This window comes from Bidens hawaiensis, unplaced genomic scaffold (genome assembly GCF_021521415.1).
Source record: "Bidens hawaiensis isolate Kalapana, Puna unplaced genomic scaffold, B.hawaiensis_p1.1 tig00021032_1, whole genome shotgun sequence".
In the NCBI taxonomy this organism is placed as follows: domain Eukaryota; kingdom Viridiplantae; phylum Streptophyta; class Magnoliopsida; order Asterales; family Asteraceae; genus Bidens; species Bidens hawaiensis.
Genome location: NW_027493251.1, coordinates 130498 through 156046, shown reverse-complemented (window position 1 = coordinate 156046; position 25549 = coordinate 130498). Strand labels below are relative to the sequence as shown.

At 37.7% G+C, this 25549-nt stretch overlaps 1 protein-coding gene and 2 pseudogenes across 3 annotated transcripts; 1 reads left to right on the top strand and 2 right to left on the bottom strand.

The window, feature by feature from the left end:
• Positions 1-263: 263 nt before the first annotated feature.
• Positions 264-4310, top strand: LOC143562546 (uncharacterized). Its single transcript, XM_077050316.1, has 4 exons — positions 264-623; positions 1199-1782; positions 3174-3689; positions 4108-4310. The coding sequence occupies exons 1-4, from the start codon at positions 362-364 to the stop codon at positions 4249-4251; spliced, it is 1506 nt and encodes a 501-aa protein (XP_076906431.1). The 5' UTR covers positions 264-361; the 3' UTR covers positions 4252-4310.
• A 3452-nt stretch (positions 4311-7762) lies between these two features.
• On the bottom strand, positions 7763-14010 carry LOC143562544 (uncharacterized; annotated as a pseudogene). Its single transcript, XR_013140500.1, has 7 exons — positions 13643-14010; positions 13056-13373; positions 11783-11991; positions 11094-11142; positions 10899-10988; positions 10043-10105; positions 7763-9423 (listed from the first exon to the last, which is right to left on the bottom strand). The product of XR_013140500.1 is annotated as an uncharacterized LOC143562544 (transcript).
• Positions 14011-16060: 2050 nt separating this feature from the next.
• Positions 16061-25018, bottom strand: LOC143562543 (uncharacterized; annotated as a pseudogene). Its single transcript, XR_013140499.1, has 2 exons — positions 23346-25018; positions 16061-16395 (listed from the first exon to the last, which is right to left on the bottom strand). The product of XR_013140499.1 is annotated as an uncharacterized LOC143562543 (transcript).
• Between the last annotated feature and the right edge of the window lie 531 nt (positions 25019-25549).

The following is a 25549-nucleotide window of genomic DNA, read 5'->3' as shown; positions in this document are numbered from 1 at the left end:
TTTGATTGTTTAACTATATACAGTAACACTTAAAAACAGATGGCCAAAAATAAAACTTAGGTACTAATAAAGATGAGACGTGCAAACTAAAAGAAAAAGAAACTTGCGTGAAGTTATTAAATTCGGATCAAAATAGTTAGTTTAGTAAATATTAAATAAAGCTATTTTTTCTTTCATATTTTCAACAAGCTTGGAAAAGATGAGTATAATTAATTTGAATCAGTTTAGCGCATTCTATAACCAGAAAAAGAGAAGACAAAACAAAAACCAAAAGGCCAAAAAGCTTAGCCGGAAAAGTAATGTCCGGCAGCCTTAACTATCACTGTTCCATTCCATTCCACCACACATTTATTCTATTCAAATGCCACTCAACTTTACACCGATGACGTCACCCCTTTTAATCTTCACCGCCGTCGTCTTCTGTCTTTCAATCGCCGGAGGTGAACCGGCGTATTTGAAATCAACGGCGGAGTCTGATTATTCGGCCGTGGGTGATCCCGGAATGAAGAGAGATGGGCTGAGAGTGGCGTTTGAGGGATGGAATTTTTGTAATGAAGTCGGAGTTGAAGCTCCGGCCATGGGCAGTCCACGAGCTGCTGATTGCTTCGATCTTGTTTCCACCGGTAATTATTATCATTAATATTATTATTATTATGCAAATTATTTGGTTTAAATATTTAATATTTTTAAATTAGTGTAATTTGTTGAATTTTTTTTTGTGAATTAGTTGGTTTTGTTTTTAAAATAGTCAAATTAATGTAATTTTTTTCATTTTCTGGTTTGCAAATTAGAATGATTAAATTATTTTAATTTTTTTTCCTTTATTTCCAAATTACTTAGTTTTCAATATTTCATCTAAAATATGGTTAAAAATTGATGTAATTTTCTTCATTAAATTTCTTGGTTTATCCTTATAACTATTCTATGTTTTCAGTTTAGTAAATTATTTTGTTTTATTTTCTTTATTCTTTTTAATAATGGTCAAATGAGTGTATTTTTTTCATGCATTGGCAATTTATTCTTTATTTTAACCTCGCTGGAAACTATTTTCAGTTCCAAATATATAATTAATCTCCACACGTTAAAACTAACATTTTTTTTAATTTATTTTTAACGATAACTCAGACAATCTCACACTCGTCTAGTTAACTTTTAAATATATTTACCAATTTCTAACTATCATCGAATACTTTCATAGGTAAAGACGGCTACCGAATAAACCACAAAGTAACCGAACACGACAACCACCTCGGCATCGGGGACTCATTCCCGGGGCTAAACCCAAAATCCCTTCACGACCCGGACCTCTACGCAGCCGAAAAGGAACTCTACCTCGGCGATCTCTGCCAAGTGGGGTCCACCGGGACCCACCCATGGCAGTTTTGGATGATCATGCTTAAAAACGGCAACTACGACACGTTCTCCGGCCTGTGCCCGGAAAACGGCAAAAAGGTGCCCCCATTTTCAATGCCGGGAAGGTTCCCGTGTTTCGGGGCCGGGTGTATGAACCAGCCGGTGTTGGAACATCAACCAACAGCTATTGAATATGGTAAAGACAATGTTCCGGTTATGCGAGGCGGGTTTAACGGTAGCTATGATCGTTTGAATGGGTCGTATTATGAGGTGACGTGGCAGAAGAGAGTAGGGGTGGGTGGTTGGGAGTTTAACCATAAACTGAAAACATCAAAGTTGTATCCGTGGTTGATGTTGTATTTGAGGGCTGATGCCACTAAAGGCTTTTCCGGCGGCTATCATTATGACACAAGAGGCATGCTTAAAACGGTATGTTTTTTTCTTTGTTATACTTTAATTTTTGCTTTTTTAACTTTTTGTTTTTTTTGGTTGATTTTTGTTAAAACAAAGTTAATTCTAGGAAAATTGAAAGATAATGTGATTTTGATTTTATCAAGTAATTAACTTATAATATGTGAATCCTTTAGCTTAGTTTTTAAGTACATTTTTAGTAAAGTTTTTTCTTGTTATAAATAATATATTGAGCAACTTGAGTTTGTCTCGTTTAACTTAACAAATTCAACTAAAGTTTGTCTTGTTTTTTGAACTCTATTTCTAAAGTTTAAGTTCGGTTTATTAGAATGTTTTTAAACTCGAAATTTTATCAAGCTCCTTGTTTATTATTTATACGTTTATTTCGTTATGTATAATCTAATACATATTATTTAGTTATATTCACATTTATCTACATAATAATATTTATTAAGTTATATATTTATATTTATAATATATAAACAGTAGGCTCGTTTTGGTTCGATATCTAATATCATGTCAAGTTTGGTATTAGACTATCATTTTCACATTGGATCTATTGGATTTATTTTGACATGTTGTCCAACCCTCATTGCCTGCCTGTTTGATGACATTACAAGCACTCTGTGATCAAATCTAACATGATTTTTTTTGTCATTTTCCCCTTTTAACTTTTGGGAGATTATGTAGTGGTGGCTCTTGTGTAAGTCACCAAATAATTGAAGAACATGTTTTTTAGACTTTTTCAGCTTTTATCACATTAATCATTGATCATAACGTGCATTGGACCAGGACCATTGTCCCCACATCCCTCCGATGAATTTGTTGAATGTTCATATATCATTTATATCTCGGTGTTACCTTTTCTTCCCCGAAACGATCCACATTTTGTTTCAAATGATACACTTTAGTGAACTTTCCATGAAACAATAGACTTACGATGCTCCTGAGTCGAGAGTAGTTCATGTTAAGTTTGTGTTTGGTTGAACCTTGTTATCCAACGTTTCAGACCCAAATTCCATAGTTCCTAGTATCGAGTTTGACGTTTCTTTTTTGTTTCTATTTACTTTTCTTTTTAAAAATAAAATAAATAAAATTCATTTATTTAGATAAATCACATTAACTAACATTTTCAACTTTGTTTATTAGTATATATAACTAGATAAAATGTTTATTACGTTTGACACGATAAATTGTTTATTACATATTTATTCTTTTTATCATTTATTAGGTAAATCAGATGAAGCAACATTTTTCCAATTTGTTTATTTTTATTGCAAAATAGAATGCTTACTAGATTTTGATACAACAATAAGCAAATTTCAAAGTCTGTTGTTTGTTGAATATCTGATTATTTAATACTAAAATTAACAATCTAAAGTTTCTTTATTTTGGTCTTTAAAACACAGCTTCCGGAATCCCCCAATTTCAAAGTGAGATTAACCTTAGATGTCAAAAAAGGTGGTGGTCCCAAGAGCCAATTCTACCTAATAGACATGGGCAGTTGTTGGAAAAACAATGGTCAACCTTGTGACTGCGACGTGTTGACCGACATTACTCGATACAGCGAAATGATCATCAATCCCGAGATTCCAGCGTGGTGTGCCCCATCAGCACTTGGTAACTGTCCGCCGTACCATATTACCCCCAACGACACAAAGATATACAGAAATGACACTGCTAGGTTCCCGTATGGGGCGTACCACTATTATTGCGCACCCGGGAATGCAGCCCATTTGGAGAAGCCATATAGCACGTGTGACCCGTATAGCAACCCACAGGCCCAAGAACTTGTGCAACTATTGCCCCACCCGATATGGGCCGAATATGGGTACCCGACAAAGCAAGGAGATGGGTGGGTCGGGGATGCACGGACTTGGGAGCTTGATGTTGGCGGGTTGTCTAGTAGACTTTACTTTTATCAGGTATGTTTTACTATTATCGGGCTAAAATGGGTTCGGATCATAATGGAAGGTATGTTTGTAAAGTTGGCCTAAATAGTTAATGTGTCTGATATGATTACAAAAGTTATATTATTTTAGTGTTTTTTATTTATTAAAAAAGTGGTTTTTAAGGTTTTATGCATTAAAATTACACTTATGCTGGCTTCGGAACCGTTCACTTTATGTTAATGACTTAATTCTTTTACATTAGCGTTGGGCCCACTAGACATGAAGATAATTCAAATTGACCCGTCATTTATAACGCATCTACTTTTTACATGTTTGACACGTTTAGCTTACTATCTCATATTCTCATGTTGGCATTTGATGTATAATATAAACATAACTTGGATCGACCTATGTATAAACGCATTGAAATTGACATGTTTGATTAATGCAGGATCCCGGGACTACGACTGCAAAAAGGATATGGACGTCGCTCGATGTGGGAACTGAGATATTTGTAAGCAATAAAGATGAAGAGGCAGAATGGACTCTGAGCGATTTTGATGTTATCATCACGTCTGATACCTGTTGTGACTAATTTATTAACAAAACAAGTAATGTGTTTAACGATATTGTTGTGGAAGTTAATTAAATTTGATAATTATGTGTTCTCATCGTCTCATGTTTCCTTTTGCTCCGGTTTTCATTTTCAAAATATATTTAGTTAATTATAACAAAATTGACGTGTTAGTTTTATTTTTAAAAGAATAAGAGAAATCATGAACCTAGCTATTTTGTCTAAAGCGATACGGCTTTTTTAATTCGATTAATTACATAATTAAGAGGTAGGCGATACCACTTGCGAAGTTTCATTAAGGCTCGGGGTGGCCCTGGCCCCCCTGTTTTTTTTGCGCAGTAGTGTAAATTTATCCGTTTTCGGCCGAAAATTTAACCACCCCCTCGTTTGTGAAATTTTGTATACATTTTGAGCCCCCCCCCCCCACCCGGATGCCTCAATCCAAGCTTCGCCACTGGGCAATACCATACTCCAAATGTGGTAAATGTTCATCGAGTGTCTTAGGCTCTTAGCTTAATAAAACCACTTAAAAATCCGTCAGTTTGGACTATTTTCATTCAAAACTGATGATGTTCCTAAAAACCGGTTTGTACATTTCTAAACTCGTAACAAACCCAACAAGCACTCATTCTGAATTCATGCTATCTCAAAGTCCAGAAGCTAGGCGAAAACATTTATTGGATCTCAGTTGTTCTTAACAGCCATATGGCTATTCACTTAAGTCTTCATGTAGCACCATTAGACCTTCAACAAGGTGGAAGTTCTCGTATTATTGCGGTACGGCTATAAACATGTTCTTGTTCCTACTAACAGAAATTCCCCTTTTCCTTGGCTCTTTTGTATTAGACATACCTAAAACTCTATCTCATCATCCCAAAATCCTTATACTTCATTTTATCCCACCACTTATTCACCTACGGAACACTTAGCTCAACAACCACCCCAAACATCCCCGACCCAACACCATCAGCCCAACAGCAACCTGCCATTCCCACCCAGAATCTACCGCGTTCTCGACCACCTAATCTTCGCCCCATTCCTAAACAAACCAAACCACACAATGTCACTTCTTTTCATACACATACCGCCTCGCTTAATACCGAATCGGGTACCTTCACTGTTGCTAACAAACACCCTCAATGCCATGGTTGAAGAGTACTCGGTGCTTATGATAAATGGCACATGGTCTTTAGTTCCGCGTGTTCCGAGATCTAATATTGTTGGTTGCAAGTGGGTATACAAATTAAAAAGAGATCAAACAGGGACCGTTACACGTTATAAAGCGCGCCTTGTCGCTAAGGGGTTTCGTCAACAACCGGGCGTTGATTTTCAGGAAACTTTTAGCCCGGTGGTAAAACCGACAACTATTCGTGTTGTTCTCTCTTTAGTTGTTGCATAAAAATGGCCTTTAAGGCAACTCGATGTACAAAATGCCTTTCTACATGATGAGTTAAAAGAGACCGTGTACTTGCAACAACCTCCGGGCTTTGTAGACCCGCACAAACCGAATCATGTGTGCCTTCTTCACAAATCCTTATACGGATTGAAACAGGCACCCCGCGCATGGTTTCAACGCCTGTCAACGGCTCTTTGTGCTCTCGGATTTCGGGGTTCCAAAACCGACCCCCTCGTTATTTATATATTCATCTCGGGGCACCATTTTGTACATGCTTGTCTATGTTGATGATATTATCTTGACGGGTAACAATTCACAAGAGATCGAACGGGTGGTGAGAAGTCTTAGCCAATCCTTTGCTATTCAAGATATGGGATCCTTGTCTTATTTTCTTGGTATTGAAATTGTCAACCAAGGCTTTGATATCCTTCTTTCACAGAGGAAGTACATACTTGAGTTGATACTTGAGTTGATTGAACGTGCTGGCCTCTCAAAAGCTAAATCAGTGCCTTCGCCGATCACCACGACTGCCAACCTTGCTCTTGGTGACAGTCCACCGTTTGCTGATTCGATAAAATATCGTCAGATAGTTGGTGCCCTACAATATGCCACATTGTCTCGTCCGGATCTTACATTCGCTGTCAATAAAGTGTGCCAATTTATGCATTCTCCCACCGAAAATCACTGGTCGGCAGTTAAACGGATACTTCGATATCTGCAAGGTACAACCGCTTACGGTCTACTAATCAAACATAACTCTGGGACACTCTTACACGCTTATACAGACTCGGCCTTTAACTCTCTAAGTGCGTTTTCCGACGCTGACTGGGCTGGTTGCCCGGATGACCGTCGATCCACCGGGGGGTATGCTATATCTCTCGGATCCAACCTTGTTTCTTGGTCTGCCCGAAAGCAAAGAACTGTCTCTCGGTCATCCACGGAGTCCGAGTACAAGGCCTTAGCTGACACGGTTGCTGAACTTACTTGGCTCCAAACACTCTTGCATGAGCTACGTGTTTCTTCTAAGACGGTACCTACTTTATGGTGTGATAATCTAGGTGCTACATATTTATCAGCAAATCCAGTCTTTCATCCACGCACAAAACATGTAGAGGTGGATTTTCACTTTGTTAGAGAGAATGTTGCCCAAAGCCACTACCCTCACAACGGTTATCTTCTTACGATCCAAGCTACAAGTCACTTCCCGGCCTTAGCTTGCAGGGGCGTATTAGACATTCTATGTATTACTTAATATTAGAGGGTGTAAAGTGTATTTGTATTTGCTATTTATAGTCTTTGTAACCTTCCTATTCAATACACAATACATACAATCGTTTACCCTTCTGACTACCAAGTCTATCTTTTTGGAACCAGTACATAAATGGGTGCTTTTTCTACGTTGTTTACCTTAGTTAACGGGGTTTCAGGCTATAGCGGCCAACAGTTTTAGTTTTCTTTATCTTTTATTTTGTATGTATAACACCATTTAATCTTTCGATTTTGTTTGATGATAGATATTTGGTGCCCCGATACATGTCGGTCGGGCAGTTTATTCACATACTTTCTGGCAGGCTTCATTTGTCTCCTGGAAAGGCGCTGTTTATATTCATGCAGAACATGTTACCTCAAACATGTATGGTTTTGTTATACACGTTTATTAGTGATAAATCTATTTAGTGATTATAGTGATGATATATTGGTGTTTGCAGCTAGCTTGATCGATTCGGTCTATGGACATTTAAGGATGAAGATGGGTTCTTGTGCATGTGTCATAGTAGTGAGAACACCTTTGGTAACATGGATGGGTTCTTTGCATCTATTTGATATGCACTCTGGTCAATGTAATTAAAATGATTTAAACTGATATTGTAAGTGTATTGTATATTCTGTTCTCTTGGCTTATGTTCTAACTTATAAGTTCCTATCCATATCATCTACATTTTACTGATATTTTAAGTATATTATTGTATATTCTGATTTAAACAAATGTTTCAGTACATGTGTTGTAATTTTATGTATAGTACTTACTATAAGTGCAACATAAAATTACGTTCTCAACATTAACGATTTGGTTTACTGCTTATACAACTTGTAACAAACAGGTAAAACTTTTACTTTTATTCACCAAAAATAAACTTTATAGTCCAGTCCACCACCCTATGCAACTTCCTTCTCATATCAAACAAACAAAAAACACCAAAAATGAAAATCAAGAACCAACTTGGTCTATCAACACTAGTTTGCTGTTGTCATATAAACACAGCATAAAGATTTATCTTTATCACTCATGCCACAAAATACTAAGCATCACTCTATGGTCTTTTTTGGTCTTTCCCCATGAGTCTATGACCCCCACCGTTACGCCACACACCACGGACCAGTACCCCATCGTTACTCTCATTGTTCCCGCCTGATCCTTCCTCATTAGGCCCGCCATTTGCAAGATCAAGTGAAGCCAAAGAACCATTACCTAACCGAGCCCTAAGAAACTTTGACGTTTTCTTTTTCTGTTTACTTTTCCCTTCTCCATCACCACCAACACCACTTCCGCCACCGCCTTCGCTCTTTGGCGGCTTTATAATAAGCTGACCGCCAGGAGATGTCCGATCATCAACCTCCACCTTCCACTTCCCTTTACCAGTGGCCCGATACCCATCCTTCGACAGTGTCTCCACCTCCTCTTCTTGCGGCATTCGGTAGTTCGATTGCAATTCCCGAACCGTACTTAATATACTATCTGCTAACTTATTACTCGAACTATTATTATTAGTATTATTATTAAGAATACCTTTCCCTTTACTTTTCTTACCATTTCCTTTCGAGCCACTCAAGGCCCGATTCGCATTATAAACCGTGATTAATTCTTTTTCTTTTTCTTTATCGGGTAAAAGCCGGGCCAAATCAAGAACAAGATGAGATAACCCGAATTGTTCCACATACACCAAATACGTTTCCGCGTCAATAAGCCCTTGTCGATATTGGGCTGATATGTCTTTAAAATTATTATATTTTTCAGGATCATCACCCAAACCCATGCGTATCTTTTCTACCATGGACTTGTTCGCAGCGTATACTTCCTCCACACTTTTTGCATTCGGCCCGTTTTCAGGCACTTTTCGTGTGGAAACCAGTGTCGAAACAGGAGGAAAGTCGGATGCTGAGCCTGTATCAACTAGATTCGGTGCTGACGTGGAATGGCTCATTTTGGTAGATGAGGCTAGAACCGGGAAGTCAGTTGACTTCCGTTGACCAGATATAACCAACGATGCGGCGTTTACGGTGGTTGCGGTGTTCACGGGTCTAGAAGCAGAACTTGACGAAGGTAGATGATTATTATAACGGGTTGCTGCAGGCCAAGCGTGACTGGTGCTGACCACGTTGACTTGGTTTTTTTCGACAGAGATTTTCCGCCATGCTGTTCTTGGGTGGCGCGTTGGGCTTTTGGGCACTGGTGGCGGCCCTGTAGAAAGTGGCGGGAAAGCCGCTTCTTGAAGCGTGGCGTTTCTGGATCTATGTGAAACCGCCATAAGATACCGGGAAGGTGGATCAGAATCTGTGGCCAGTGATTCAAAGGGTTGAATTAACAGGTCAATTTCGTTTGAATTGCTAACATGTTCAGGCCCAGTTAAAGATGAAGATTCTGGAACTCGGGAATTTGAAACGGGTCCTTGCAGGCTGGCTTCGATTGCTCGGGATAACTCAGATTCGGATATGGATATATCACGTTGAAATGTGTTTCGTCTTCCATGTCGGTTATCTTGTTCGTTGTGTCGGCGGTATGTGAAGCTAGTTGATAACTATTAATCAAAATAAAAATACAATATAAGAAAAAAAATAAGTGGGTGGCCTATAAAATAAGATACTTGGGTGGCCCAATCGAGTCAATTTTATGTGTTTAAATGCCCATTAGGTACTTTATATGCATCTCAGAACGCGCTAAGCTTTTATAAGATTTGAATGTAGCACGTACTATGTCAAACTGGAGCCAAATACGATCAAAGATTGATTACTCAACATGCGTGAAATGGACCCGAAAACAGCCTTGAGAGCTGGTCAACGCAAGCCAAACGTTGATCACGCCCAGCCCATCGTTGACCAATACTCAACGAGCAATGACCAGTGCATGGGGTTGTTCCAAAATCCACTTCGCGTACGTTTGGTCGCCAATCTTCAATCGTATTCCGGTTGAGTTCAACCTCATACTTGTCACATTCAACTTTAATCAAAAGTAGCCCATTCAATACAATTAATTACACTTTAAGAGCATTTCAAACATACAAATTTGACTTGCTCATGGTCTCCACATAAATCTTCCTTAAATAAAATACAAAAATGTGTATTTGTGTGTGTGTCAACCCAATCCGAACAGGTTTTACTTGTTACCAACACGTATGAAAATATAACAAAAGGTCAAACCTGAAGAGCAGCATTGCGCTTTGATCTTGACATACGACCCCCGTGTTCCTGAGCATTGTGCACCTGCATTAAAAGAAAAAAACATGGTTACAATAATAAAACCTAAATGGTAATTTTGTAATTTCTCCCAACTTTATTTGAGATGTGTATATCGCCATGTATTTTAGGCATGCTGTTAGTTCAACATTAATGTATTTAGAGACTAAACTGTGAAATGGATGATTAACTATAAATACATGCTAGAATTATTTTGGTAATGAAATTATCATTTATTCTAAAGATCACTAAGATTTCAATATTGGGAAAGTATGAACATACTGAGATCTTTTTACTGATGTAATTTGTTAAAAATTATGTGAATAAAATATTTAGAAAATGATGATGGAATATAGAACATGGGAGTATACAGTGAGCTTTTCTTATTGCTTCATAGAATCATAACAGGTGTGCATATGATTCAATCGATTAGAGAGAAACAGGCCTGTAAACAAACCGAGCATCTAGTGAACTGTTTGGTAGGAAATTCATTTAGGCGATTCGTTTGTTCATTTATGTTATGAGCATTCATTTACATTTGTGAATCTTAACTCACATTCATTTATGTTTGTTGGGTTACGTTTGTTAAGTTCATTCTTTTACGTTCATTTATATTCATTACCATTTAGTTTTAATAACTTTTTAGGCCCAACACACTGTTCACGTTTACTTTTAATTGATTTTTCCTCGGTTATGTTTGTTTATCTACATCAGTTATGTTCATTTGTTGCCGTTGATGAACGTTCATTTATACTTTTAACGAATGACCAAATACAAACACGAGCACGTCCATTTCCTTAACGAGCACGTTCATTTATACCTTCATTTCAGCTTCAGACGGGAAAACAACAAACTTCTTAATTAGACAAGCCTCATCTTCACACAAAAAATGTTCTTGGCGAAAATGCATCTGTAAAATGGTAGCTTTATTGATTAAATGAAGACATAAAAGGAAAGAAAAAATAAAGAAATCAACCATGTAATACATGGTCTTTGGCTTAAACAAACAACTTACCTCCAAATCATCATAATCCTTGTAATACTCGTATTTACTAGGAGTTTGTCTGCGCGGTTCAAAAAGTGATAAGTTTAAATACTCGTATTAGACCTATAGGCCTTTAAACGAACCAAACATTCAGTGAACTGTTCGTGAACCGTCGGTGGGAAGTTTGTTCAGTTAAACGAATGATCGTGAACACATGTCTCGTTCTTTCATTTATATTCAACGTTGTTTTAAACTCGTTTATGTCCATTTGTAAACGTTCGTTCATTTACATTCATTTATGTTTATCTATGTTCATTCATTTATATATTCAATAGACTCTTTTAGGCCCATATCAATTTAGTCTAGTTTTATGACATTAAAATATCATCCATTAAACTGAAATTCACGTTCACTTTTTAAATGGCAATCGTTCAATTATGTTCATTCAAGTCCGTTCAACTATGTTCAGTTATACTTGTTCGTTTACGTTCATGAACCATTCGTTTATACTGGTAACGAACAAACATAACTGAACAAGAACACATTCATTTTTACGAATAAACACAAACAAAAACATTCTGTTAATTTAATTGTCAGTGTTTAATTGTTTGTTCAATTAAAGTTATGCGAACGAACGAACATGAACATGCATCATCCGTGATCATTCTGTTAGTTTACACCTGTAAAAGGATGTCTTAAAGAACACAAAGCTATGTTACCTTTGGCATATATGACACTTAAAATGCTCAGTATTCATGTGTGTGTAAAGCTCGTTATCACCATAAAACGGTGACCTGTGAAATTCGCATAAAGGATGCCCTTGAAAACCACCTCTTTCACTTTCGGTTCCATCAACTTCGGAGTCACCTGTGCTTATATGCTGCTTTAATTGTGCTTTTGAATACAGATTTTGCTCACATATAAATACCTGATTTGTAATGTACACAATAATAAGAAAAAGATGATAATAACGGGTAAAGCAATAACTTTATAAAATAAAGACACAACAAATGTAAAGCGCATGAAGTAATATTTGGATGCCTTGTTTTCTTGATAAGCTCAAAAATATTCATTTCCTCTAAAACTTATCATTTAAGCAATGGCTCCTAATTTAGTACATCAAATCTATATGTTACGTTATGATTCTGCTAAATCGTACTTGTTACTATAACTCATTTGCAACTAGGGATGTCAATCATGTCAGAGTGATGGGTTGGCGAGTTGATTTATATAACCTGAACACGACCTATATTTTTATTTGTGTCAAAAGTTGGCGAGTTAATTTATACAACCAAAACACGACCTATATTTTTATCTGTGTCAAAAAAAATTATAATAACTCTAACACACTCTAGAAATCATGTAACCCTAGCACAACACGTTTAACACATTTATCTAAACATGTCAACAGGTTGGTAATGTTCAAATTGTAAACAAATGAATTAAACGAGCCATAAACGAGTTAGTGGGTCAACCCGTTTATTAGACAAGTCAACACATGTATACTAAGTTTCCTACACTACAAGTGCTTAGTTGAGGATATCCAATCTCACTTCTTCTTGTGTTTTAATGATACTCTTAATTAATTCTTAAAAAGTCAATTTACAAACATAAGAGATTATAAATGACTTCCTTCACAGTTGCTTCAAGTTATAACCGACAAGAATATTAATAATGTTCATATTTAATACGGGAATTAGAGAATAACTATAATACTTTACCAAGATTTGTTAAGGAAGCGTATAGGCACTTTCAAGAAAACGTGCGCTACCTTATTCATATCTCTCTACTGTTTCATTCGTTACTACTATTGTTTTCTCACAATTTAGCGTTATCGGTAATATACTAATATTTTCTTTAGTACTTTTTGTTATATTGTTGTTCTGATTCCCTACGCCACACTTTATGCTATCTGGATTCTATACGTTACCACGGTTTATGTTAGCCAATTTGCATACATAAAAAAATAAATAATAAAGTTTCAAAGGCAACCTTTCTCCCTTCCAAACACAAGCTGCACATGAACAAACTATGCTGATGAAACAGATGCCCCTTAAGCTGCACAATGTCACGAAACCTAGCTTTCCTCTTAGACTTAATATTATTATTATTACTAGTTGAATTATCCTCCATCTTATCACACACACTACAAGACAGCCTGCACATGGCTTTAATCATCTTGTACTGATCCAAATCGTCAAAGTACGACTGTGTGTCCTCATGATACCAATACGATCCAAATCGACCTTCTTTGTTTTCCAACGGAAATACCGAGAAATCACTTATCGTCTTCGTATAGTCCCCTAAAGCCTGCAAAAACAGCCCAATCATATCAATCAGTCATCAATTTCCCTAAAGATGTTAAACGAGTCGTGGGTTCGCCCCAAAATTCGGCACAACCCGAACCCAGTCCCAAAATTTTGACCCGAACCCAAACCCCAAAAATCTGACACAAACCCAGACCCGAAACTTTGACCCAAACTCGAAATTTTGACACGAACCCAGACCCGAAATTTTGACCCGAACCCGAAAATGATGTAAGACCCATGAAGAATATAGATGAGGGTTTAGAATAAAACCTTGGTAACAAAGATGATAGGAGAGTCTGATTTGCAGATGCAGCAGCGGCGATCAGCACATATGAATCTGAGACGAGCAACGCAGGTGGAACATACTTCTTTGTGTCCACAGCTTCCGTACGCAACCCACTCGAGGCTCTCGGCACACACGGCACAAGTATCGTCCATCGTTAATGAGTGTGTGAGCTTGATTGATTGGTTGATCGGATTCAATCGATGAAGACAATTGAGGATTTGCGGCAGCTAGGGTTCGTGAACGGAAGAAGGATTTGGGGATTTTGAAAAATTATTATTATAAGCGTTGAGGGCAAGATCGACCAAAATATAAATTAATAATAATAACAATAATAATATATTAATAAGTAAAGTTAAATTTTACTTGTGTTTCTTTATTCCTATAAATTATGTATATTATTATGATTATCTCACTTGTTAATTATTAAATTACTATAAACAACAAATATATCATTTGTTCTTCTTCGGTCGAGATATGTAAGGGAGATAGGAGATGCGGCTTTTTTATCACGGAATGTAACCGTTCATCCTTTCAATTTCATGTTTTATCGCATTCATATGTTCATTTAAGACTATCAATCACTTCCATGATTGATTTCATCTTTTGTCGCTTCTTGTTAACCTTTTTTAAGCTCGACAACAAGTTGCGTGTCGTCTTCCCTGTCACCGGCTTCGAGCACCTCACCCGAGCACCATCGCAGTACCATCTCACAGCTACCTCCATTTTCTTCATCCCAACAACCATCAATACACTTTGAAAATTGGACGTAAATCACATCAATACACTTTGATGTGTATAGACTAAACCATAATCGGAGTGTAATCGTTGTTGTTTATCTATTGCGAGCATACACACGACAAATTGAAATAAATCACCCTCTACAACTTGAATTGATTGTTGAACTCAAGCTTTAACGAAACGACCCGTAATTCTTTGATTTGTTGTCTTTTGATTTACTTAGAAGGTTATTTGTAATTTAAAGACTATGGTTTTACGGGTTCTTCTAAATTGTATAACATTACGTTTAGATAATCACTTGATGTAGAGGAAAATTTTTAAAATCAATTCTTTTACATGTAGTCAACTAGACAAGATTAAATTCGGACTTAGTCATATTTGCATTTATTTATGTCGTATTCCTAGTAAAACTCGTTGTAATATTGTAGGATGCTTTTAATTGAGAGCATTCTTTTTTCATTTTACAGCTTCATACAAAAGTAACAAATAACCATTAGATGCAGTGTTTACGTCGATATCAGATATAAAAGGCAAAAAAGCAACAAAATGCACTGCTAATAGTATGTTTATGTTATTGTCCACTCTTTTGGTTGGCTTTACCCATTGTGAATTAACATACTGATTGTTGGTACCGTACTGGTAATTAAAAGAACCAAACCAATACAAACAGAACTTGTATACCGGATTTTCATTATCTACAACCGTCATCTAATGTATACTCATAAGCCACAATGCACGAGTTAGAAAAACTCGTTTATTCTTAAAATTTAAAGATCCTTAAAAAATATATATCACATTTCATTCCCCAATCTATCCTTTTTTATTTAAACAATACTTATATATTTTACTTTAATTATATGTTTAACCCACATCTACCCCTACATGGTTGTCTATGACTGTCATGGGGTCTTTGCGCGTACTTCCTATACATGTGACATCTTCATATTGATCTATTAGGCTATGCGTAGTGAAGGGGCTACAAATTAGGGCGTTTTGCGTCTAGTCAGCAAGGGGTGAGAATTTGTTTTTGGGGTGTAATGGTGTACAGGCTACAAATAGTAATATAATATATATATATATATATATATATGTATGTATATATAACACACACATATCCATACATGTCGCCCCCACAACCTGAAATTCGCCCTTTCTTCCAGGCGATGAGAAGAACTCGCCCCCCGCCCCTTTACGCCCAAAAAATCGCAAAGGGGCGGTGTTCGCACCTAAAATCGCCCAAATTATAGCCCCATTAGATATGGCCTTAAGAGTGTGTGCGTATGAACTTGCCTTTTTGACGTTTTCTATTCATCGGTATGAATATTTCTTGCCTCAAATAAAGTGTGAGACCTTACCCAAATTCATATCCATCTCTCTTCAACTTCCAACCGAGTAAACTTATCCCTTTTATGAGAGCTACATTTGTATTATAAATATTCACCGCACATGCAATTTTTTGAATACATATATGAAACAGATTAAACATAAAATTCAAGCCAAATTAAGCTAACTTAGTTTGTATTAGAGTTCACTTTGAAAGAGTTTCTCTTTTTTTTTTAAAAAAAAAACCAACAAAAAAAACTCATTTTATTGGGAAAAGACAAATACAAATAAAACATACAAGACTTATTTAATTTATAATTCACCATAAACAAAATCACAATTCACAAATCACAAGTGATCCAAAGCGGTTCATCAAATTGACCAGTCAACTTTTCTCCAACACCAACACCAACACCGTCCAACCCCAAACTCCCCAACTTCGTTTCACCTCCTGGATGCCACGCAGGAGTCCCATTCTCATACCCATTCCACGTCAGCCGACGGAGCCCACTTCCATCCAACCTTACCACAAACAAATCCCCGTACGGCTGAAACTGGTTAGGCAACGACACCGGATCCACCGTCACTCCGCCAATGTTCGCCGTGAACAACAACCACTCGCAATCAGCACTGAAACACACGTGGTTTATCCTCTCTCTATCCACCGCCTCAGATCCTTCTGTTGATCAGTTTCTTCTATTTGATGATATAATGGAAACGAGTAAGGATGTAATACCTGATAATCCAGTGATGTTGGAGATCGACATCTTCTTAATCTGATTCGGTTCCCCTTTAGGGTGTATCGGTTAGGATGGAGTTATGTGTTCTTGATGAACACGATTTGAGAGAGAGAGTTGTGGGGTGACTCTGAGGTGTTATGATTAGCCAATTAACCAACCTTAGACTCTCTAATTATCTCTCTATATATACACCCAAGGGGAAACCTTTTAATTAGTCTTAAGGGTAAAAGCGTCCATCAAGCTTTTACCTATTATCTAATAAGGCTTATGATATTATTTGATCAATTATAATAATATAAATAATCATAAGGGCCATAAATAAATATATAAATATATTTATTCTAACATTCTCCCACTTGGCCGAGTGATTATTTATTATGAGCATTAGGTAAGCCTGCGCAGGAATTAATACTCATTTTAGTTCTAAACCCAAATGTAGCAGAGAAATACAGTCATTGAATCAGTAATCGAAACAAGACCCCCATTAATCATACTACAATCCAAATTTAAAACTTAACCATTAGGATCAAATCATTCCCTTAATTTTGACTTACATATTAGTGTCTATATGTCATTAGGCTAGCGTGAACATATTAAGAGACAAGTAAATCAAGTAAGTGAGGAAACTTTTATTAATAAACGTAAGTAAGTACAATATGCCATTAAATAAGATCTTTAAATAAGCCCATTCTCGAAACAAATTCTTCGAATACTTTAGATGGGAGACCTTTTGTCATCGGATCCGCAAGCATATCTTTAGTACTTATATACTCAATACAAAGATTATTTTCCTCAATTCGTTCACGTACGAACAAAAACTTTGTATCAAGAAATAGTCCAGCGCCAGTCGAACTGTTACTGTTCGAGAAACTAACGGCAGCTGAGTTATCACAGTAAAGCTTCAATGGTCTAGAAATGGAATTGACAATTTTGAGTCCAGTGACAAGATTCCTAAGCAACATTCCCTGACAGGTAGCGTTGTAAACAACTATGTATTCTGCCATCATGGTAGAAGTTGCAGTCAACTGTTGTTTATGACTCTTCCATGAAATAGGTCCGCCTGCTAACATAAAGATATACCCTGAAGTGGATTTCTTATCATCTTTGCATTTAGCAAAGTCAGAGTCAGAATAACCCACCACTTCCAAATGATCACTTCTTCTATAAGTCAAATTATAGTCTTTCGTCCCTTGCAGATATCTTAAGACCTTCTTAGCTGCTTTCCAATGAGCCAGACCAGGATTAGTCTGATAACGCCCAAGCATTCCAGTGATGTAGGCGATATCTGGACGAGTACAGACCTGAGCATACATAAGGCTTCCAACTACTGATGCATAAGGTATCATTCTCATTTGCGCCTTTTCAGCCTCTGTTTTCGGACTTTGGAATGAGCCAAAAACATCTCCTTTAACTACTGGAGCTGCAGAGGGGTTGCAATCTTTCATGTTGTAACGGGTTAGGACACGCTCAATGTAGGCCCTTTGGGATAGACCTAAGATCCCATTGTGTCTATCTCGGTGTATTTCGATGCCAATAACGTAAGAAGCCTCTCCGAGATCCTTCATGTCAAAATTTCGCGAAAGTAAGCGCTTCGACTCACACAACATGTCTAAGCTATTACTTGCCAGTAGAATGTCATCTACGTAAAGGACAAGAATAGTAAAATTGCTCCCACTCATCTTGAGGTAGGTGCATTGATCCACTTGATTTTTTTCGAAACCCTGTTTCTTCATGACTTCATCAAACTTTAGATACCATTGACGCGATGCTTGCTTTAGCCCGTATATAGATTTCTTTAACTTGCAGACTAAGTGTTCTTGCCCTTTGGGTTTGAAACCTTCAGGCTGTGTCATGAACACGTCCTCATCCAAGTCACCATTAAGGAAAGCAGTTTTGACATCCATCTGATGTAGCTCCAAATCATAATGAGCTACTAGAGCCATGACAATCCTTAAAGAATCTTTTCGAGAAACTGGAGAAAAGGTCTCTTGATAATCGATTCCCTCTTTCTGAGTATAGCCTTTTGCAACCAATCTCGCCTTATAGCGTTCAACGTTTCCATTCGGATCCAGTTTTGTTTTGAAGACCCATTTACATCCTACGGGTTTGACACCGCTGGGTAATTCAACCAAATCCCAAACGTCATTTTGCTTCATGGATTCAAGCTCGTCAGTCATAGCTTTATTCCAATTAGAAGATTGATCACTGTTAATGGCTTCATGATAAGAGGTAGGATCATTAAGCTTTCCATCATCCATTTCTTCAGCTTCAGCCAGAAAGGTTACATAATCACCAAAATTAGTAGGCTTTTTGGGCCTAGATGACCTTCTGGGTTGATTATCGGGTTCAGCATTGTGTTGATATTGATCGTTTAATGTGACTTCATTTTCTGGTATGATAAGTTCTGTAGAATTTGGTGCAGTGACATGCGGTGCAGCATTGAGTACAAGAGGAGTAATCGGAGTTAATGTGAGCGAGGAATCCCTCTCCCCCGCGTCTTGTGCTTCTTGCAAATCAGCATTAGGATTTTCACTGCTCCCACTGACCTTAAAATCCTCAAGGAATGCGGCACGCCTGGTTTCTACAATTCTAGTAATGTGAGAAGGACAATAGAAGCGATAACCCTTTGAGTGATCAGGATAGCCGATAAAGAAACAGCTGATCGTTTTCGGGTCAAGTTTCTTTAGAAAAGGATTATAAAGCTTTGCTTCAGCAAGACAGCCCCATACTTTCATATATCTTAGATTCGGTTTCCTCCCTGTCCAAAGTTCATAAGGAGTTTTAGGGACAGATTTGGAAGGAACCCTATTTAGTATATGAGCAGCTGTCTTTAAGGCCTCAGTCCAGAGAAATTGAGGTAAATTAGAGTTGGCCAACATACTGCGAACCATGTTCATTAGGGTTCTATTTCTTCTCTCAGCAACACCGTTCTGCTGAGGAGTACCGGGCATGGTATATTGGTTCACAATCCCCTGGCTTTTACAAAATTCATAAAATGGGCCAGGAGCTTGTCCAATGTCAGTATGTCTACCATAATACTCACCTCCTCTATCTGATCGAACAACTTTAATTTGAAGACCTAATTGTTTTTCAACTTCAGTTTTATAGTCTTTAAAAGTTGTTAATGATTCAGATTTTTCCTTAATGAGATACAAGTACATGTAGCGTGAATAATCATCAATGAAAGTGATAAATGAATTATGTCCAGTTATTCCAGCGATAGTGTAAGGACCACTGATATCAGTGTGAATAATTTCTAATAAATTAGAACTCCTTGTAGCACCTTTCTTATTCGCTGATGTCATTTTACCTTTAAGGCATTTGACACAAGTTCCAAAATCAGTGAAATCGAGAGATGGTAAGACTTCATCCTTCACGAGTCGAGATAATCGTTCTCGTGAAATGTGGCCTAAACGTTCATGCCACAACTTAGATGAGGTTTCTAAGTCTCGTTTTCGTTTATTCTTTGTTAGTGATTCATTAAGATTATATGATAACAAAGACTTGGTAAAATCATCATCCAATTCTAATTTATAGAGACCATCCAGATAGCCAAAACCAACAACTTTAGATTCAAAGCTAATAGTAAGTTTGCCATGACCATGAGAAATTACATAACCGTCATTGTCTAACTTTATTCCTGATACAAGATTCCTGGTAATTTCAGGAATATATAAGGTATCATAAAGTTTAATACAAAACCCAGTTCTCATGCGTAATTCAAAAGTTCCCACAGCCTTGACTACTAGAGGCTTTCCATTAGGCATCTTTAGTGTTCTTCGGTTTCCCTCCAGCTTCTGGATTGTAAGGAATCCCTGTAAAGAATTGGATACATGAACAGTTGAACCGTTATCAACCCACCAAGTATTAGATGGAACTTCTAAATTAAAGGACTCAAGTATCATAAAGAGATCATTACCTTTCTTAGCCAGCCATTCCTTAAATTTTGGGCAGTCCTTCTGCTTATGATCTGTCAGACGACAGAACTTGCAGAAAAACTTCCCTGAAGGATTCTTAGAGCTGGAGGCAGTGCTTGTACTTGGATTGTTTTTCTGGAACTTAGAAGCAGCTTTCTTTTTGAAACTTCCTTTCCGCTTCTTGGAATTATCGGTAGTCATAAGGTAAGCCATCTCAGGTTTGTCCACTTTCTGACGTTCCTCTTCTTGGACACACATAACGATCAACTCACTCATTGACCATTTTTCTTTCTGTGTGTTGTAATTGACTTTAAAAGTCTCATAAGAAGCAGGAAGAGAAGTCATAATGAATTGGACTAAGAAACCCTCACTGATTGACATGTCCAAGTCTTTAAGCTTGTTCGACGTGTCTTGCATCATCATGATGTGCTCACGAATACCGCTCCTTCCATCATACTTTGTAGTCACCAACTTAAGCATAAGAGTGCAAGCATGTGCCTTAGACGTTCCCTTGAATTGTTCCTCCACAGAAGCCAGATAAGTCTTGGCGATAGTTGAATCAGGAATGGCTCCTCTGATGGTAGCAGTAATAGAGTTCTTGATCAGCATAAGTGACATCCTGTTACACTTCTCCCACCTTTCATGAGCAAGTTTTTGTTCAGCTGTGCTCTTATCAGTAAGAGCAGGAGGAGCTTCATGTCTGAGCGCGTGATCATAGTCCAGCATACCAAGTGTCAGCGTAAGGGAGTCTTTCCAAGCAGTAAAGTTAGCGCCAGTCAAGGTTTCAATCCCACAGTTGGGAGCTGATGGAAATAAGATGAGAAAATAAGATACTAATCTAAATAAGGCATCTAGTTGGAAACTTAAGGAAGAATTTAGAGTGATCTAAGGGCACTTAATCTAAAGCAGGCAAACAAGTAAGGACCATTATATAAGGAAGCTGTGATATAGTCTATTATAAAACACCAAAATAACAGACTTAAATTAAGTTCTACTTAAATAAAAACACATCACCGTTGGGCAGAAGTTAATATATTCAAGCAATTATGAAAATTAAAGTTTTGTGCAAAATTAATTGTAACACATCACCGTTGGGCAGAAGTGAGACAATTAAGATTTTAGGCACTAAGTAGGTTTGCAATGCACTAAGTATAACACATCACCGTTGGGCAGAAGTGAAAACTTTTGTGTATTTAAGGCAAAACTAAAATCACGCGAATGTCTGATAATGTTAGGACATACACTTTTAAGTGACATACTTAATTAGACTTAAATAACAATATTAGGTTAAACATCACCGTTGGGCAGAAGTGAACTAGAAGTGTTATTTAAGTTAAGTAATTTAACGGGGGGTGCGGGGGGCAGCGCCCCCTGCTTGGGTTCGGGTGCAAATGTTTTGCTACCCCTAAAAAAAACAAACAGGGCCCCTTAATCAGTTAGGTTATCATAAGGGTTTCTGATCATCTCGCAACATCTAAGATATAAGAGAAGTTGCGATTACTTCGAAATAATGTTGCGAATTTGGTTAGGGGATTTTAGATGTTGCGGATAGTGAGGTCATAAGTAATGTTGCGATTAATGCTTTATAAGAGATGTTGCGAATGATGTTGTTGCGATGTAATCAGCATTGTTGCGATTTGAAGTACTCGCAACATAATTGTTGCGATTAAGAGTACTCGCAACATAAGGTAATACTCGCAACATCTCAAGGCTGATCGCAACATCCATAGGTAATACTCGCAACATCTTAAGCACTCGCAACATTAGTGACCTTTCACAACATGTGTCCCTTTCGCAACATTTTGTGATGCCAGGTTCTGATTCGCAACATAATTAGTGGATAATCGCAACATGTTACTCGCAAGATTTAAAGCACTCGCAACATAGTTGTTGCGATTAAGAGTACTCGCAACATCATGCGATTTCGCAACATCTTGTTTGTTGCGATTGGAGTCCATTTGTTGCGAATGGATGCCTTGATTCGCAACATTAGCAGAATTCGAAAAATTAATTTTAATCAACCTGATAACCTATTTCCTAATTTTAAGGGATTTGGGAGATTCTGTTAAAATTTTAGATTATCTCAAAATTTAATAAGATTTCAAAATAATATCTTTTATTTTATTTAAAAGATTTTGAAATTAAATTTAGAGATAACATTATCTCTTTAACAGATTTCAGTTTCCCAAGTTAATCCAAATTAGTGTTAGTTTTTCGAAAATTATGATGTTCATCAAGAACATCTTCGAAAATAAGAACAGTTTCAAAAAATAATGAAACTGATAATTCGATTATTTTATCAGATTAATAACACTGGAATCGAAATCTTAACGTTTTGTAAAACAGATTTCGAAAATAATCAGGTTTTGATAATAAACAGGTTTTAATCAGACCTGACAATTCGTTGGAAGTAATACGAACATCAAATCCAATCAATTTTATGATGATGATCAAAACCGTAAACATAAGGGTTTTAAACAAAAATTCGTTTCCGATTTTAATTCCAGTTTTATGGACATCGAAGAAACTGATTAATCAACATCATGCTCTGATACCACATGTTGATCAGTTTCTTCTATTTGATGATATAATGGAAACGAGTAAGGATGTAATACCTGATAATCCAGTTATGTTGGAGATCGACATCTTCTTAATCTGATTCGGTTCCCCTTTAGGGTGTATCGGTTAGGATGGAGTTATGTGTTCTTGATGAACACGATTTGAGAGAGAGAGTTGTGGGGTGACTCTGAGGTGTTATGATTAGCCAATTAACCAACCTTAGACTCTCTAATTATCTCTCTATATATATACACCCAAGGGGAAACCTTTTAATTAGTCTTAAGGGTAAAAGCGTCCATCAAGCTTTTACCTATTATCTAATAAGGCTTATGATATTATTTGATCAATTATAATAATATAAATAATCATAAGGGCCATAAATAAATATATAAATATATTTATTCTAACACCTTCAGCTCCCGCCACGTACACCATGCGTACGTCACTCCCGTCAGGACGCATGACGTATATACTGAAATGTTCAACACTCGCCGGATTATGACGGTTAGATGAAAACGCAATAAGCTTCCCGTCCGGTGACCAGCTAGGCATAGTGTCAATCCATTCTCCGTCAGTTACTTGACGTATTCCGTCTTCTTTAAATTCACCTTCTATAGCGTCCATAATGTATAAATTTTTGTGTCCAGACCGGCCGGATCTGAAAACTATATGTTTTCCGTCAGGTGAACATGACGGAAACGCGTTGTTACCGGTCTCCTCGCGAGTAAGTATCTTAACTTTAACGTTAGCGTCGTTTAAATCAAACGAAACCCTAGCGATTTGAACCGTAGCTTTTACCGATTCAAATATTGGTCCGATTGATGTGAATATGACGTTAGGTTCCGTTGGACTCCATGAGTTGTAGAATGATACTCGTCCTTTGATCAGACTCCACCTCTTTGAACCGTCTGATTTAACCACGTCCAGTCCAGGATTTGAGTCAAAATCAGGATTGAGTGCAATCAGATCACCAGAAGGAGAAAATGACGGAAATGAGCCGTTAAGTCTTAACATTCTAAGCTCCTTAATAGGAGATGAAACTAGACTTAAGTGAGGAATGACTAATTCTCCTGATTCACTCAATTCATTTGATTCGCCTCTGAACCGGTGATAACCTAAATAACCTGAGTTCGGTGAGACGAACGGATTGTAGTGATGGAAATTAGGATTTAAAACCTTAGTAACCGTATAAAACTTCTCTAATTCGACATCGAATATTTCGATATGGCGGTAACTTTCGCCTTTCCTCCGCGTAGCGACCGCAATTTGCCTGCGGTCGTGCATTTGCGGCAGGCGTGAAACAATGAACTCCTGGAGGAGTCACACGTAATGGAGCTGTTACCGGACTGTCAAAACTTGAAGGTAATTCGATACTAAAAATACTCCACCAACCGTCGTCTGTTTGGCGGTGAAAGTAAATAGTGTTATCACCAGACCAGGTAGGCCAGCCGCCTAGTGAACACACAGTCCATCGGTTATTCGGATCGGATAAACGGAAAACAACGATATCCGTTTCCATATGGTGAAACTCACCGCCCCAGGGGCGAACGCCGTACGATGCGACGGCGATTAAGCCACCGGATTGAGAAACCTAGGGACTGTAATCAACACATCCGTAAGGTGTTAATCGAGACACGGTATCAGAACGGCCGTCTAATTCGACGGCGTAAAGTGCCGACCAGCTTTTGAACGGGGCATCAGGAGCCTCGTGAGCGGATATGAAGTACAGACGGCCGTTGTTAATAATCGGACGGTCGTGAAACAGACTTGCCGGAGCTGAGGGTAACGGGTCGGAGTCTAGGTAGATTTTTGGTGAACCAGTTCTTTCGGAAATGTAAACTATGCGGCGGTTGGTATCGTCCGGTCCGACGAACTGGGCGTTGAAGTTGATGGAAACGCCGTCGGTGAGGCGGTGTTCAGTGGGAGGAGATGAAGAGAAGTCGGTGGGAGTGGAGAAGACGTCGAAGCCGTAGTAAGGGCGGCCGACGGTGGTAAAGACGATGGATCCTTTGGGGTTATTCATGTTGTAATGGTGGATATTGATGTGAGAAATATGTGGAGAAGATGAAGATTTAAGTAGACCGGTGGTATTCCAAATTCACTTCGTTTTCTTGATTTTGTTACTTTTCTCTCTTTTATTTATTTTGTCTTCTCTATAAAAACATAATAAAAGGTTTAAAGATTAGGCTTGAGGCTTGAGGAGTGGCGAACAACCTTAGAGACAAAAGGTTTAAAGATTAGCCGATCTAAGACGGAGTACCTCCATTGTGATTTTGGTGGGATAAACGACAATGAAGACGCACAGATCACAATTGAAGGGCAGGTGGTACCGCAGGTAACGAAGTTCAAGTATTTAGGATCATTTGTACAGAGCGATGGGGAATTAGACAGTGATGTGACCCACCTAGTTCAGGTAGGATGGTGTAGATGGAAAGCAGCCACAGGTATATTGTGCGACAAGAGTTTCCCGACTAAACTAAAGGGAAAATTCTATAGGGTGGCAGTTAGACCTGCAATGCTATATGGAACAGATTGTTGGGCTATCAAGAAGGTACAAGTGCGGAAGATAGAGGTAGCAGAAATGAGAATGCTACGTTGGATGTGTGGGCACACA